Source organism: Pteropus vampyrus, unplaced genomic scaffold (genome assembly GCF_000151845.1).
Source record: "Pteropus vampyrus isolate Shadow unplaced genomic scaffold, Pvam_2.0 Scaffold334, whole genome shotgun sequence".
In the NCBI taxonomy this organism is placed as follows: Eukaryota; Metazoa; Chordata; class Mammalia; order Chiroptera; family Pteropodidae; genus Pteropus; species Pteropus vampyrus.
Window position 1 is genome coordinate 90,592 of NW_011889115.1, and position 17,125 is coordinate 107,716.

General features: G+C 36.3%; 1 protein-coding gene and 1 pseudogene across 1 annotated transcript; both read left to right on the forward strand.

Annotated features, from left to right (window-relative positions):
* The first annotated feature begins 1,698 nt into the window (after positions 1-1,698).
* On the forward strand, positions 1,699-16,702 carry TPH1 (tryptophan hydroxylase 1). Its single transcript, XM_011378198.2, has 10 exons — positions 1,699-1,829; positions 5,965-6,148; positions 8,040-8,140; positions 8,853-8,920; positions 9,076-9,272; positions 11,468-11,603; positions 12,333-12,459; positions 14,078-14,173; positions 14,906-15,039; positions 16,528-16,702. The coding sequence occupies exons 1-10, from the start codon at positions 1,713-1,715 to the stop codon at positions 16,700-16,702; spliced, it is 1,335 nt and encodes a 444-aa protein (XP_011376500.1). The 5' UTR covers positions 1,699-1,712.
* LOC111730752 lies at positions 2,041-2,159 on the forward strand (annotated as a pseudogene).
* Positions 16,703-17,125: the final 423 nt, after the last annotated feature.

Consider the following 17,125-nt stretch of genomic DNA (forward strand, 5'->3'; position numbering starts at 1 on the left):
TCAAACTCCTCTGCACTACCTGCCTGAAACCTTCTGAAGGATCTAGCCCCATTTACCTTGCGTACATCATTTCTCACTACTCTGTATTAGGTTTGTCATCTCCTCATCTTTTGTCTTTCACCTCTTCCTCTACTTCTTCGCCCCTTTTTCTTTAAGTTCCAATTTGAACACATCTTCAATGAAACATCTCTGAACATGTACCAGAATAATCTAGTCACTGCCATCACTATGCCATTTGTGTTCTCTGTTACAATGCATGTCCTGCATTGTCATCCTTTCTCTACCAGACTTTTAGTCCCCTGAGGGTAGGGACCATGTCTTTCACCAACCTTTCATTCTTTTATTCATTTAATGACATATATCCATTGCCTATTATGTGCAGGGACTATGCTAGGTGCTGCAAATACAATGGTGAATCAAAGCACATGAGAGCTCTGTCCCCTAGGAGCTCACAGTCTAGTTGGAGAGATACACATAACCAAATACTCACTGAAACAGAGCTACAAGTGCACCTGTGACTGTTGTTATGAATGGGAGGCATACGGTGCAATGATAACCAATGCTAAAGTGTGTTGACTTGGGGAGGTCAGGGAAGGCTTTCATGAGTAAGTGAAGTTTGAGCTGGGGGATTGGAACACAGTGCATCTGGCTTCAAGTCCACACTATCATCACTATACCTGCTCTGAGTGGTTGTGCCACAGGCTTAGATCAATGAGTGAGAGCAGCTGAAGGACAGTGGAATTAGTTATATCAATTTAAGTTGCTAAAGATTAATTCCACTAAAACTACAATATGAAACTGGGCAATTAGGAAGAATTAATAACCAAAAAAAAAAAAGCAAATAAGAATAAATCCTCAATATGCTTTTTCCATTTATTAATCCTAATTTTATTTCTCAGGTGTGTATTTCTCAATTGAAAATTCACCAATACAAGGTTATTGTGCCCTACGTCTATCTTTCACAATAGCCTCACCTCTGCCAACACACACACACACACACACACACACACACACAGAGTTGTATTTATAATCATATAGCACTTGTAGGCCAATACTGAAAAGGTTTCAGAGCCCATGGCCGAGGGGATTTCATAGGCAGAGAGGAAAGGAGATACTTATGTGGAACCAGAATTCTCTCACCTGGCAGTTATCCTTCGAATCCACATGTGTCCAGAGCTGCCCAGGCTTGTGAATTTACAAAATAAGTGAAAAGCCTTGTCCCTGTTCTGAAGGAGCTTGCTGCCTTGTTAGAAGACAGACATGTATGAATAAAATATTCAGGGAAGCCATTCAAGATCCAGTATAATAAAGAGCTAAAATTCTTGGTGAGGAGGAGGTAGGCTTTCATAGAGGAAGAAGACCCAATTTGGGCCACAACAGTCACGAAGACTGCTGGAAGCCAATGGCTTGAGTTGTGCCTCCAAAGAAGGATTGGATTAGGAAAAAAAAAGAAACTAACAGGTGTAGTATGCCTGTTACATTCTAGGCGCTATGCTAGGCAATGTTTTGTTTTATTTTGGTCTCATTTCAGTCTTGCAAAGCATATCTGCATATTCCTATTTTAGAGGTGAGGAAACTAAAGCTTGGTTAATGTTATAAAATATTGTCTCAGATTCAAATACTATCAAAGATTGTCTACATTGCACAACTTCTTTTTAGACCTTTCCCTATATTTTTATACTTTGGTTTTAGAGAAATACACCAGATTCATCATGATTGAAGACAACAAGGAAAACAAAGAGCATTCCTTAGAAAGAGGAAGAGCAACTCTCATTTTTTCCTTAAAGAATGAAGTTGGAGGACTTATAAAAGCACTGAAAATCTTCCAGGTAAGCACTTCATATTTCTGCATAAACTCTACTAAAATGACTCTCTAAGGTATGTTTAAAATATAGATTATTGTAAATTCTTCAAAGGTGGACTACAGACATTTCTTAAGCCCTTAAATTTCTAAAATATTGCCCAATTCTAATAAATGGATAAGAGATACAGAAATTTTTCAGAAGAGAAACTATAACTAGCAAATAAAGAAATGAGGCTATCTACGGCCATGCTACCCTGAACGTGCCTGATCCTGTCTGATCTTGAAAGCTAAGCAGGGTTGGGCCTGGTTAGTACTTCGATGGGAGACCACCTAGGAAGACCAGGTGCTGTGGGTAAAAAAAAAAAAAAAAAAGGATTGTAAACTGACAAGGTCCTTGCAATCTGTGAGGTCAACCAGGGATTGTCTTGCCTTAAAAAAAAAAAAAGAAATGGAGGAAGAGAGAGATTCACTGCATAGATTTCAGAGAAGCAAATTTTAATTTTATTTTAATTAAATAAAATATTTAAATTTTAATGACGTTTAATGACATTAATAATATAGTTTATTATATTTTTATATAGTAAAATAGCAAAGATTTTACAATTATACTTTACCCTACTGCCACAGCTTCAATGCACTTGGCACTTAAATACACATTTGGTGTGAGGGTAAATTGGTGTAATGGGTGGGGAAACAATCTGGTAATATGTATTATGAGCCTTAAAATGTTCATGTTTTAGTCCATTTTCATAAATCTATCTAAAGGAAATAGAGATCAGCGATGCAGAACACGAATATCTATTGAGTACTTACAATGTGCCAGGTGCCCTGCTAGATACTAAGGATGTGGACCAGAACAGAGACACAGTGTATACCCTTGCAGTATGTATAATCTAGGGGGGAGCACAGAACTAAACAAATTATTATAGTAAGTAAATAATTACATGTGTGTAAAATGACCTGAAAGAGACGTACCAGGTACTATGATAGTATTCAACTGGGGGACCTAACCTACTTTAAGGGCTTAGGGACACAAAGATTTATTTATAGTAATATAAAAATTATTAATAAACTACTTGTCGTATGGTAGGGGACAGGTTAAATTATGCTAGAATGTCATTGGGGTTAAGCTTGTAGGTTCTGGAAGCAGACCACTGAGTTCAGATTTTTACTCTGTCATTTATTTTATTAGCTGAGTAATCATGGGCAAATTGATTAGTCTCTCTGCATTTCAGTCTTTACATCTATAAAATGAGAACCTACTTTATAAGGTCATTGTGAGAATTAATAGAGTTAATGAGTAAAATGCTTAGGATAGTTCAGAGTACCTTATGTTAGCTATTTTAAAAATCAAATTTATATCCATATGATATTCTATTGTATAGTCATTTGAAAATAATATTTCAAAGAATTAAAAATTTTAAATATAGACAAATTGTCTAGAAGAGTTTGAAAGGCATCCGTTTTCTTACTCAACACATCATATCCTCAGTCCCACTCCCCAGAAGCAACCTTGTGTAACTATTTCTGTTCTTTAAATGTAAATAGTACTCTTACATCTCTCTTTGAGTTATCAAATTTACACAATACTTTCTACTTTGAATGATACTAATACCTCCTCCATCTCTGCTCCCTCTTAACTCCTCCGAAAGTCGGATAATTAAATGATTATTTTTAGCTATTCTATTGATTACCTTGGATTTTTAAATAATATACCTATATTGCTTCTTTCATCAACTTTAAACAAAAATTTATTGTTAATCAAAGAATACTTGTGCATGGTTCAAAAAGTCAACTCACACTATAAAGCTTGCCAAGAAAACAGTGGTCTTTCTGCTTCATCTCACTTCATTCCTCAGCTCCATTAAATTTTTTTTGTTAACCTTAGGTGCAGAGGGTTGAGTTAATCATACTTGTTAAGTCACAGGTACACTATCATCATTGATTTATACAGCCTCCTGTTTTATGTCATTGTTCCTTTCGCTCTTCATCTCTTTCTTCTGATAAACAGCTGCTCTGTTTGATATGTACATTGAATTATTTTAATGTGTACTTAAGAATATGCAGAGTCTTTGCGGATGCTTATAATTAGTAATTTATATAAATGTTATTGTATAGTGCACTTTTTCTTTCACTCAGCACTGTGTTTCTAAGACCCACCCGTGCTGCTGTGTGTCCATCTCATTCATTCTTTTAACGGCTGCATAGTGTCCCAGCTGTGAACCCATCCATTTTACTTACCCTCAGTCTACAGGAGGTAACCAGTTCCAACTCTTTCAACTATATTTTCTAGCATTTACGTCCATATTTATAAATAATCTGCTATTTCTGGTTTTTTTCAATCGTAGATATTACTATTTATTTCCTACAGCAGAAATAAAGATTTAGCTTTCTTGACACAGCCCCCTTTCCAGTGGCCCCCTTAATTTCTCTTCCTTCCGTCTTTCTAAGGTAGTCATGTCCCAGTTTTGGACTATGTCAGTCTTTAGTGTTTTCATTATTAAGATTCAAAAAATCTTATTCAAAGAAGATTCATATTATCCATTATTCTGACTCTTCCTTTCTTGTAAAACACGATTGCAACATAGTGTTTAAGAACATGGACTGTGAAGCTGAACAACCTGAGTCTGAATTATAGCTTTTTGGGAAAATTGCTTAAACTCTCCGTGCTTCCGTTTCTGTAACTGAAATTCCTGATAGGAAATGTTTCACTTATCACTCCTACTTTATCTGAATTTTCCTGAATTTTATTGACTATATCTTTCTTCCAAATGGACTTTTAAAATTATTTAGTTAAATTTCCTTACCAAATTCCATCGAGATTTCCATTTTGATGGCATTCAATAGCAATTTGATAGCAATCAATAGAATAATTTTGGAAAAATTGACATTTTGCATCTTTCTCTCCAAAAACACAATTTAACTTTATATTCATTCAAGTTATCATTCAGAAAATATTTATAAATGCATTCTTATTGTAAATATTCATAAGAGATAGATTCAATAAAATTCTCCTTTACTCTTGATCAATTCCAGTATATTTTGTAACTGGCTTTATTCTATTGATTCCATGATAAAGTCTATGTTCCAGGATAAACCCCACCTATTCCAGTTTCCCAACATCCCTGACATTCACTCTCCTTTCTTTTTGGTACATGTTCTCTGATAATTCTCACCTCTTTCCTACCTTTGCTTGTATAGTCCTCCTGTTTAGAATCCTTCCTTCTGCTTTCTGTCTTTGTATTCTATCTATACTTTAAGACTCATTTCAGTTTCCATCTGCTCTATGGAGCCTTCTACTTTCTCTAACTCATGATGCTTTTTCCCTTCACTGACCATCTTTTGCTCGTGAACATCCCCTACTTGTATTTTGTCATAGTCTTTTGTGTGTTAGACAACTAGGTTATACACTCGTTGTATGTCTTACCCTTCTTTGTATGCTTCACAGCTCTAACCTGGCTACATAGGTGTTCGCTAAGTTAATTCGATTGAACTGGTTAGTATTGGAGATCATCGACACTAACCTCATTTTTTAGGTGAAAAAACTGTTGTGTGACTGGTTCTTATGTTTCATTATTGTGCCAGTGCTTTTCCTCAGCTACCCGGATTGGTAAGAGAAGATACCCCCCTCTCACAGGTTTACACAAGTGGTGCCCACAGCTCAGACTGGCATGAAAAGACCAGAAGCAATCTGGTTCAGCTGGTTACTAAGTCTGTAGCTCGAGAGATTTAAGGTATTAAATACTCTGTGTTCAAGCTGTTCATCTAATTTTATTAAATGCATTTTTGCAAAGGAAACTTTTCTTTCTAAAGGACTACCATTATTACTTTTTAAAAACTAGCTTTTATTGGTGAGAATTTTCAAAAGGCTCTTTTTATCTAGGAGACTTGGTATATTGATTTGAAGATCAATCTCTTCTGGCAAACTGAATGGCTTCTAGTGAGTGTTATTAGTTTCTGGAGGGCGTGATAAATTTTTCAAACTATTTTGAATAGCACCTACTATTTAGAGGAATTGCTTTGCTGTTGGCAGCACTGAAAACAGCCTTTTCACCTTTTGGCTATTATGACAAGTGTGAAATTGATTTTTAGTGGTAGTGAAAGTTATCTGCTCAGAGACGACAACTATTTGAAGCAGTCATGTTGTAATCTTTACACAGGAGAAGCATGTGAACCTGTTACATATTGAGTCCCGAAAATCAAAGAGAAGAAACTCAGAATTTGAGATTTTTGTTGACTGTGATATCAACAGAGAACAACTGAATGATATTTTTCATTTGTTGAAGTCTCATACTAACGTTCTCTCTGTGAATCCACCTGATAATTTTACCATGAAAGAAGATGGTAAGTTTGAAAAGCGAAAATACTACTCAGGAAATTAGGTACATAATGTGTGTCCAATCTTATATTTATTTTGAAGGATAAAAGTAAAAATAAAACTCTCTCTCTTAAAATTGCTTACAGTCTGGTAGTGAAGGGAACACAAAATATAATTGTTCAAAATTCTAAAGAAAAATTATAAGGTGACATTTTATCCAGTGTGAGACAAGCAAAAAGGAAACCCTGAATGTCCGAAAGAATTCGCAATAGTTAGAAACCAATTAAGTTATCTCAATTTCCAAATCGTCAAGCATTTCTTGATTTTACAAACCTTCAATTCACAATTCTTGAGCACCTAGTAACTCTTACAGGGCTTAGAATCTAGCAGATATTCAGTGAATATTTGAATTTGTTGAGAATGTTGGCAGTTGCTGACAACTATGATATGAAATACACAGTGTACAACATTCTTCCCTGTCTCCACTTCCACCAAAAGCAGATGAAAAAGCAGTAAAGCCTTCTAATGTTTCAGATATTCAGATAGCAAAGATCTTCTACTGTGGAAAAATCCTGTGGTTCACTTGGGGCAAAATCGGCCATGTTTTATACATGGTACTAAATTTAAAATAATCCCTTTAGATTATGTGACAATATTTGGTGTGTAATCAGAACTGATATTCATCTGCTATGTATTTGTACAGCTGTATAAGTTATTGAAATATTAATATACTTTCCTTTCTGGCTAGCGGGTAGCTACTTCCCTGAGTCGTTTGAGTACTCCCAACCATGCCTGAAGCCTGTGTGCTCCAGATCTTCCCCTAGGAGTTTCAGGCCCGCCACAAACAGCTGCAGGGGTAACAGCTGGCAGAACAGGAGCCTAGGACTTTGTTTGTGTCTATTTTGAGTGATATGATTGCTGCCCCTTTTGTATTCGTTGTTTGAATCTCTTGAATATCACTTCTGGGTATATTAGATTGGAACAAAAAGGATTGAGTTCTAGTCCTCTAGCTTCCATTATGGAGGGATGAGTTACCTTGGGTAAATTACTTTACCTTTCTGGACTTTGGTTACCTCATCTATAAAATGGAGAGTTTTATAGAGGCTAAAGGGTTCAGTTGATATTCAAGGAACACAACTTGTGTTGGATATTTCTAAGAAATGAAGATTTAAGAATATATAGTCTCTACCCTAGAGTCATTTCCTTTCTTTCCTATAAGACAGACATATACAGATACATTATAATGAAACACAGTAAAAACTTTTAGAAAATGAGAAACATAGTGTCACAGGAACCCTGAAGACACAGAATTAGTTCTACCCACAGGATCAGGGAAGGCTTGTTTGATTTGGGCCTTGAAGGAGAAGGGTATTCTTGGGAAAATAGAGGAAGCGGGCGGAGCAGGAAGTGGGATAGTTATTTCAGGCAGAAGAACAGCATATGCAAAAACCCAGTGTCTTATGAGGAATTGTATGACTAGGTGATGGTGAGAAGATCAGAGTGGTAAAGACGTAAATGATCTCTAGGATCCTTTCCATCAACAAAAATAAACATTCAAAGTTCTTATTTAAACTTTCACCTTGGTCTGCGAAGTTGTTTATCCTTTTTTCTGCTTTTTTAGGATAGTTAAATATGTAGTTAAAAAAAATTTTTTTTTGAACTTTTGGTCTATTACCAAAGTACAGCTTTTTCTAACACTTAAGAAATCAAGGCTCATAAAAATTTTAAGCTCGAAAATTCTGAATAAAATGTACTTATTAGAAATAGAGCAATTTGCTTGTTATAAATTTTGCCTCAGTGTACAAGCTAAAATTAAAACACTCATCTAAATGCATTTATGACTTTCTTAATTTCTTCTTCCTTATTGTCTTATTTAAGATTGTCTCTTCATCTGTTAGTGGTTTTTGTATTCTGCAGATATGGAAACTGTTCCTTGGTTTCCAAAGAAGGTTTCTGATCTGGACCATTGTGCCAACAGAGTTCTGATGTACGGATCTGAGCTGGATGCAGACCATCCTGTAAATATTTTTACTAAATATTTTCATGAAAATAATTTAAAGCAAGCTAAAAATTAAGGGCAATTTTTGGAAAAAGTGCTTATTCTAGACTAAGTAAGATCTTGTTTTAATTTGCATTTCAGGAAGTTTAGTAGACCTCCATGCTGGTGGAATTGTGACTAACTGCCTGAAGAGCATCTAACTTCATTGGCTCCAAAGCATCTGTCACATGCCTGGCATTCCTATTATTAAGAGCTATTCTGAGAGTTATACTACAATAAAGACAGTGTCTGCAGTCAGTTTTTATTAAATTGGCATGGGTTATTTGAAAGGGGTGTAGAGAGAGAATGGAGAAAGTCTTATCACTCATGTTGCCTAGCATAATTGGTTTATTAGGCAGTTGATGAACTAGGAAGTCGTTTCCTTGGAAAATTATGTGGGATGCTGTACGGACATGAGAGGGGGAATTAGTAAATCCAGAGCATTAGGATTGCTTATAGAGCTTTAGGATCCTGGGAGGGAAGGAGAGAAGAGAGTGCAGTCATGAAGTCGCATAAACCAGGACTTTAATCTAGCTCCTACCACTTTGTAGCTCTGTGAATGTGACCTTATACTGCGTTAGACAGCCCCCAGCCAATCTATCCATTTAATGCAATAATAAAAATGTTTCCTAAATATCATTTGTCAAATATATTTTTGTATGAATATTTAACAACTTTTCTTTAATTATCAGGGCTTCAAAGACAATGTCTACCGTAAAAGACGGAAGTATTTTGCAGACTTGGCTATGAACTATAAACAGTAAGTGTTTTATAAAAATAACTTAACCAACTTTAAAATAATAAAATCAATCAATCAATAAATATATAATACTTATTTAGTAAGTAGAGAATAAGATAAGTGCTATTACTTATTGAATGCTAATTCAAAATAACTTCTTCCCTTTATCTCATTAGTGGAGACCCCATTCCAAAGGTTGAATTCACTGAAGAGGAAATTAAGACCTGGGGAGCAGTGTTCCGAGAGCTGAACAAACTTTACCCAACCCATGCCTGCAGAGAGTATCTCAAAAACTTACCTTTGCTTTCTAAATATTGTGGATATCGGGAAGATAATATCCCACAGTTGGAAGATGTTTCAAACTTTTTAAAAGGTAATAAGCTAATTAATTTTTTGTAAGGGGAATGTTGAATTCTGTTTTGATCATGACAGAATTTTTAATAGAGGAATAAAATGCAGTTACATGAGAGGTCAGAATTTTCCTGTACTCTGTCCTGGAGTATTAGATCCTATATTAGGCATCACATATGAAGAGGGGCAATCATAACCATGAACAGATGTAGAAAAAATGAGCAGAATTATAAGGGGATTGGAAAATGTATCATATCAATAAAATCTGAAGGATTCTTAGGGTATTTGACCTAGAGATTTAGGAGATATTATAGTTTTGTATTTAAATATTTGAAAATAATCTTATATAATAGAGGGATTACTATATGGCCCTAAAGTAAAAGACTATTGGATAGAAACTGCAAGCTTTTGACTCAAAATGAGGAAGACCTTGCTGAAAGAGCCCTTTGAAAATAGAAGAGTCTTATGAGGCGGTTAGTTCCCCATCCATGGAGGTGGTCATGCAAAACCTTCACTCCCTCTTATCAGGGATGTGGTAGAGGAGATTCAGGCACCTTGGGGAAGGAAGGTTGGAGGAGATGATCTGAAGCCCCTTTCCACATTAAGAGTGTATCATTTTCCAATGGGAAAAGATATGCTAGTAGAGCAGAAATAAAGGGTAAAGACAGTTTGTTCCTTTCAGTTCTTCATACTTGTTTGGTCTAGACCTCCTTATTTTTTTCTAGCTAGTATAGGGAATAAAGTGATCAGTGATCTCCAGGGTCTCCAATATGTAAGAAAAGACATTTCCCCTTTGATCTTAGTAGATTAGAAACTTAGAGAAAAAAGATAAATTATGTTTTTGACTCCAAGGGAGTTTAGTTTATTTCCATCATGGTCTGAACTTACTATCTTTGAGTTTCTTACATAGACTGTTATAAAAATCTGTATTTCTATTCAACTCCATAATTCTCATTCTTCAATCACTGTACACAAAACAAAGAACTAAACAGAAAAGGGCAATATTGTTTTTACAATGGAAAAGCTCATGTAAATTGTTCCTACAAAAACTAGATTTAAAAAAGTAGCGATTATGGATGACAGAACCAACAATGCACATGATCTCATGGGACACGGGATAGACAAGCACAGGCTATAGAAGTTGTATGAGATTTACAAATATTTTGATTCGGATACAAAAATGAAAGCTGTTCGCTTGGGGTCTGGAGCTTGAGCTGGCTACAAAACATGTTGCTAAAGGTGTTTCAAGGGAAAGTTTCAAAGAGAGAAACCAAAATTAGAAGACAGTTCAAACATAACATCAGTTTGAAGGGGCTACCTGCACTGTCAAATACGATGGTCACTAGACACATGGTGTTGTTTAAATAATGAAAATTAATGTAAATAAAAATGTTAGCTCTCCAGCCATACTAGCTACATTTCAAGTATTCAATAGCTACATATGGCTAGTGGTTACCCTAGTGGGTAGCCTACATATAGAACATTTCTGTCATGTGGAAAGTTCTATTGGACTGTGAAATCTTCCCATTGGAATGGGAGAATTTAGGTACAAAGCAAGTAGGTGGAATACCAGAGTGTGAGGGTTTGAAACGAAGGGCAGAATTGGAACTTATAGAGCTCCCTTGAGCCATGCAGCCTAGTGGCAGGCCCCTTTCACAGTGGGCATGCAGTCTTGTCTGTTGGGGGATAGAAAAGCACCATCTAGTTTAGGTAAAATAAACAAACTACTTTAGAAGAGATAGTTCTGGCTAAAAATGCCATAGATTCAAAAATAGTTCTAATCTAAATTAATAGATCTTGTTAGGGGTTTTTTTTTTTTTTTAAGTTAAGATTGTCAAGGGGATGTTCTAAATCCTTTATGAAGACAGCAAGATGTAATTTAAGAGACCTGGGTCCTCTTCCTACCTTTATCATCTACAACGTGCTCTTGGGCATATTGTTGAGTCTGTGAGCATCAGTTTTATAGCTGTCACAATGAGGACAATAAACTTTAACTCATACAGTGAACATGAAAGGAGATGTGATATGTAAAAGGTGTGATATTGCCTGGCAATGGTAAGTACTTAATTATTACTTCCCTATAGTATACATAGGATACATTTTCGTTTTTATGTTCTCTCTCAAAGTGTTACTTGATGCCACTGGCAGAGTTAAAATGGTGCAGTAAGTGATCTGTTCTGGTGAAGACGTCTCTGTGTTTTCTTCTTTGCTTTTCAGAACGCACAGGTTTTTCCATCCGTCCTGTGGCTGGTTACTTATCACCAAGGGATTTCTTATCAGGTTTAGCCTTTCGAGTTTTTCACTGCACACAGTATGTGAGACACAGTTCAGATCCCCTCTATACCCCAGAGCCGTAAGTACTTCTACATCAGTATTCATTCATCAAATAGCTGTCTGTAATAATGATACTTACCTCATGATTTTTGGGTGAAGGTTACATGAATAAGCACATTTAAAGCATTTAGAACATAATACATGCTCTATGCTCTATATATGTTAGCCATTATTATTACTATTATTACTTGACAACCTGTTAGATGGCAGGTGTTGTTCTAAGCATAGAAGATGTAACACTGAAAAAAATTAGACAAAAATTCCTGCTTCATAAAGCTTATTTTCCAGTGGGAGATACAGATAACAAACAGCCTGTTTGGTGTTGATGATGAGTGACACGGAGAAAAATAAAGTAAAGAAAGAAGATGGAGGGGTGTATATGTATGGGTGGATGGAGGGTTGCTATTTTGAAAAGGGTGGTCAGGGAAGGCCTGGTAGGAAAGGTGATATCTGAGCAGAGACCTGATCTTTGGTAGGATCGGGGGGCATGTAGATGTCTATGGGTATCTGTATACACTTGTGTGTGTGTGTGTGTGTGTGTGTGTGTGTGTGTGTGTTTGTGAGTGCCCAAGGTATCGAATCAAAATTGTTTCTTTATTTCATTAGTGTCCTTTGAGATTTATTTCCAATGTAATACCACCTGATCAATTTGAATAAAAGTAAGATCTGATTTTAATTTGACTGAATGGTTGATTAATGCATTTATGTTAAGCATCACATCTGTGACAGACTTATACCTCTTTTCTAGAGATACCTGCCATGAACTCTTGGGTCATGTTCCCCTTTTGGCTGAACCTAGTTTTGCACAGTTCTCTCAAGAGATTGGCCTGGCGTCCCTTGGAGCTTCAGAGGAGGCTGTTCAAAAACTGGCAACGGTATCAATCTGGACGTAGCTGTACAGAGTAGTAATTCTTAATGGGTGGGATATGAGTATTTACATAGTTTAAAAGTACATATTCAAGATGGCCATTAGAAAATGTTTCTTTTCTCATATTTAATTTAATTCAATTTAATTTAAATAATTTAAGTAACATTAAAGAAGGATATAGAAATGTAAGGTTTATCAAAGGGAGACATCAGCTTAAGAAAAGGCAGAGAAAAACTAGAGTACAATAATGTTAATGGTTCGTATATCTTCTTTTTTCAATAAAAATGATAGGTTCCCTAAAATGATGCTAAAAATATTTTTAAGCAGTATATACAAGACACCACTCTGGAAATACAAAGATGCGGAAGGCATGATCCCTGCCTTCAGTGAACTTATTCACTACTTGGGGAGAAAGTTATGTTAGAAACGTGAGATGAAGGTGATAGAGAAGTTGAGGCCAAGTGCTCTGGGCGTGAAGAGAGCTGCCCAGGGTAGGTTTCATGGAGGAGGAACACCTGGACTAGCCCAGGAAAGATGAGTAGTGTTTTCCTGTGTCAACAAGGGAAAGAAGAGCGTCTTGGGATGAGGGCATACAAGGAAAGACAAGGAAGTACTTTGGGGAAAGAACAGGAAGCTGGAGCAGAGTGTGTGAGGGTGGGCAAGGCGGTATGAAATAGGCTCTATGGTTAGAACAGTGTTTCTCTAATTGTGGTTTTGGAGCTACAGGGGTACTTGGGATCCTTTCACGGGGTCAAAATCATACGTAAGTAAAAGATCCATTTAAAGTGAGAAGTGGATTTTAATGTAACAGAGTTCACTGATGTGGTTTCAGATGCCACATCGCAGTAGAACTTTAAGAAACAATCACTACTGAGTTTGCAGTGTCAAAGAAGAATATCCACAATTATCTGAAAAGGCTATTTCAATATTCAGTCCTCTTACAACTACTTATCTGTGTGAGGCTCAATATTCTTCGTATACTTTAATCATATATGTTAGCCATTATTATTACTAATAGTAACCTGCTAGGTGACAGGTGCTATTCCTGTCTTCATAGAGCTTATATTCCAATGGGGAGGGGGTGTAGATAATAAGCAAATTTATTGCCACATATTGCAACGGGTTAAATATAGAAGCAGATATGAGAATTCATCTTTTTCTTTAGCTGGACAGTAAATAATATCTAACCAGACATTAAAAAGATTTCCAACAATGTAAAACAATGCTACCTTTTTTTAACCTTTTTTGTTTTATACAATATAGTTACTTTTTATTAAAATGTTACTTACATAACATAAAAAGAGTTTATTCCATTTTAAAATTATTTAGTAAACATTTAAATTTTTTCTGTTTTAATTTTTAATATAGTAGCTACTGCTAGCTGTAACCCACATAAACAAAAGGTCTTTGGGATTTTCAGTAATTGTTAAGAATGTATAAGGGTACTGGGAACAAAAGTTTGAGAAGTGCTTGTTTAGAATGAGGCCAAATTGTAGAGATACTGTGAGCTTGTCTGGGGGTCTTGGACTTTATTCCAGGGTACTTTGGGTCAGTGATAAAGAGTTGTGATTTGTTTTATTTTGAGTCATTCAGAATGTGAAAGTAATATTGATATCCTTTTGCAGTGCTACTTTTTCACTGTGGAGTTTGGTCTGTGTAAACAAGATGGGCAGCTAAGAGTCTTTGGTGCTGGCTTACTTTCTTCTATCAGTGAACTCAAGGTAAGAGTTGTAAATCTTTGCGCATCTCAGATTCACTTAATATAATTGATACAACCGGAAATAGTTTTTGAATTTGAACAAGAGCTTACTATGGAAAATACTTAGGGTAGCAGTAAATATTACTTAAAGGACACTTTTCTTGATTTCCCAAGTTTTTGGACATTTATCTCTATCATCTATCTATCTCTTTTAAATAAAAAAAGTATTTTAAAGCTTTTGCTTGCAAATTCTTGCTGTTTCTTCATCATTTTTGGTGTGCTAGCAATAACTTCTAGGAAACTTTTTGAGATTTATTATTTGGCCAATAAAGAAATAAACAGGTTAGTTGAGTGATGAATGTGTGTGTGAAACACTGTCTAAGGCACTCTCTTGCTCTCAAGGAGCCTACCACCTGGTGGTGGGTACAAGTCATGCATAAGAATAACTAGTGCAGAGAGTAGGTGCCATAATGCAGGAATAAATAAATAAAGATCCTTGGGTGCCTCCTACATGGAGAAGAGTGTTAGAACAATCGAGATGCTCTTGGGGCAATTATGGAGAACAGCAAGCCATTTGTTTAGCTAGAGAATTTTATGGGTTATATAGAACCGTAGGAAATAAATTTAGAATTGTAGGTTGGAGCCATTGTGTTAGTAATACATTCAGAGGTGTGCCGATTCTGGCAGTTGTGCGTAGAATGTGATCTATGAAAATAGAGAGTATTCTTTGATTCATTGACTCTTTGTCCTCTAGCATGCACTTTCTGGACATGCCAAAGTAAAGCCCTTTGACCCCAAGATTACCTGCAAACAGGAGTGTCTCATCACAACTTTTCAGGATGTCTACTTTGTGTCTGAAAGCTTTGAAGATGCAAAAGAGAAGATGAGGTAAAGTATATTTTCCTCATGCCTTAATTTTTCTCTGCAAGACAGAGGTCCAATAATGGTAAGAAATCACAGAAGTGAGCATCTGGATAAATAGAAGCCCACCAGGCGCCTTCTGCCTGTAACAAATCTCCCTTTCTCAACAAATATTTAGAGTATGTTGGGTATAATGATATTCAGTAGTTGAAATAATGAGTCAGATACACTGAGAAATTTGTTTCTTTCCATTTTTCCAGTCAGAGAGTTTATAATCTAATGGGGGGGGGGGAAGACTATACTCAAATCACTATATAACAATTCAGAAAGCCTTAGAGGAGATATGTATGAAATATGGTTCTGCATTTTATTTAGGAGCAATTCATTTCAGCTGGGAGAACAGGGAAAGCTAAATGGCATTTTAGAAAGGACTTGAAAGATAGGTAGGATTTAGGCATGTTAAGTTTTAAGCTAAGGGGCAGCATAAAAAAGGTAAGGAGGTGAAAAAATATGTGAGATGTGTGATACAATCAAAGCTATGCTGTAACTATTAATCAGCTAAGTGTGTTATTAAGAAAGAAAGATATTGGAGGCAGAGAAACGATTTAGATTCTTATAGTGCTTCGAGTAAAAATACAAGCTGGAACTAAGATAGAGGTCGTAGGAAAGGAAAAGATAGAAGCAGGATCAACAAAACAACATTTGGTGGAAGGGGTCATGAGGTCACCTTGAGCAATGAAGATAGATAGGGGCTGAAGACATGCTCCTTGTCTTCTAGGGATTTTCCATTAGTTGGGGAGCTAAGCTGTGAACAGAATCAAATAACAATACTAAAGGGCTTCCTCTAGAAGAGGGGGCCCCTCTGGGTAGACCAGGCAGATTGCAAGCTGGATTTCAGTCCCTGCTCATGTATAATTGTCCTCAGCTGCACAATCATCCCTAGGTGTCCTGAACATGATTGTTCTTGATGGTACCGAATGAGAGGTTCAAATTTTGGATTGCTAAAAAAAGCAGAACGTCCGTGCTTGAAGAAAGGATAGAATTTAGGTCATTCGAGAGAAGTCTAGAGGAAACATTCTAAGCAGAAAGAATGTACATGTGCAGGAGGCAGGACTGTTCTTGGCCTGTGTGTGTGTGTAGGTGTAGTTATGGAAGTCACAATCGAGGGGGTCTATTACTATGTGGTCAATAAAACTATTGTGGTTGGTCTCCCTACTGCAGTTAAGAGGTGTATAAAGTAAGAAATTGTTAATAAAGCCCTCCACAGGATCCTTCCCTAGTAATGCAGGGATAGATATATCCATGACTACTTTAGGTTTTCTACCTGTGTAGGATTCCAGGGGACCTCTGCACATGTAGTGTAGAGAGGTAAGTCAGATTGGTTGCATGAACATCTAGTAGAAATTTATCTTTTGCCTAGTGTGTGAAATAGGTTTGCTGTTGTTTATTTAGTTTTCATCATTCCCCCTCGCTCCGGAAATTGATTGCCTTTTATTTGTTTTCTTTTTTTAATAGAGAATTTACCAAAACAATTAAGCGCCCATTTGGAGTGAAGTATAATCCATACACACGTAGTATTCAGATCTTGAAAGACACCAAGAGCATAACCAGAGCCATGAACGAGCTGCGGCATGATCTCGATGTTGTCAGTGACGCCCTTGCGAAGGTTGGCAGGCAGCTGAGCATCTGACAAGGTCCTAATCCTGAGGGCATCTGAGTATCAATTCAGAGGTCTGTGGGCCAGCCCTTGCTTTTCTTGAAGATTTGGTCACGGAAAGATGGCAACCAAATAATATTTTCTACTCTTATTTCTTAATGGATCATTAGTCTTTGAAAATTTATACCTGGATATTCTAGCCACCACCTATTATTATTATTTTTTTGGTAACAGCTTTAGTAAAATATGATTCACATACCATACAATTCACTGACCACCATTTTGACCTAATAGATACATCTAGTCCCAGTCTGATTCTATTTTCCCCAATTCTTCTTGAGTAAAATGACCTTTATGATCACTTAAAATATCCTGATAGGTATTATGGAGCTGGTCTATACGGTTACCTAAGATCCTCTTATTTCTGAAGTATCTTATCACTTAATTTACACCAAG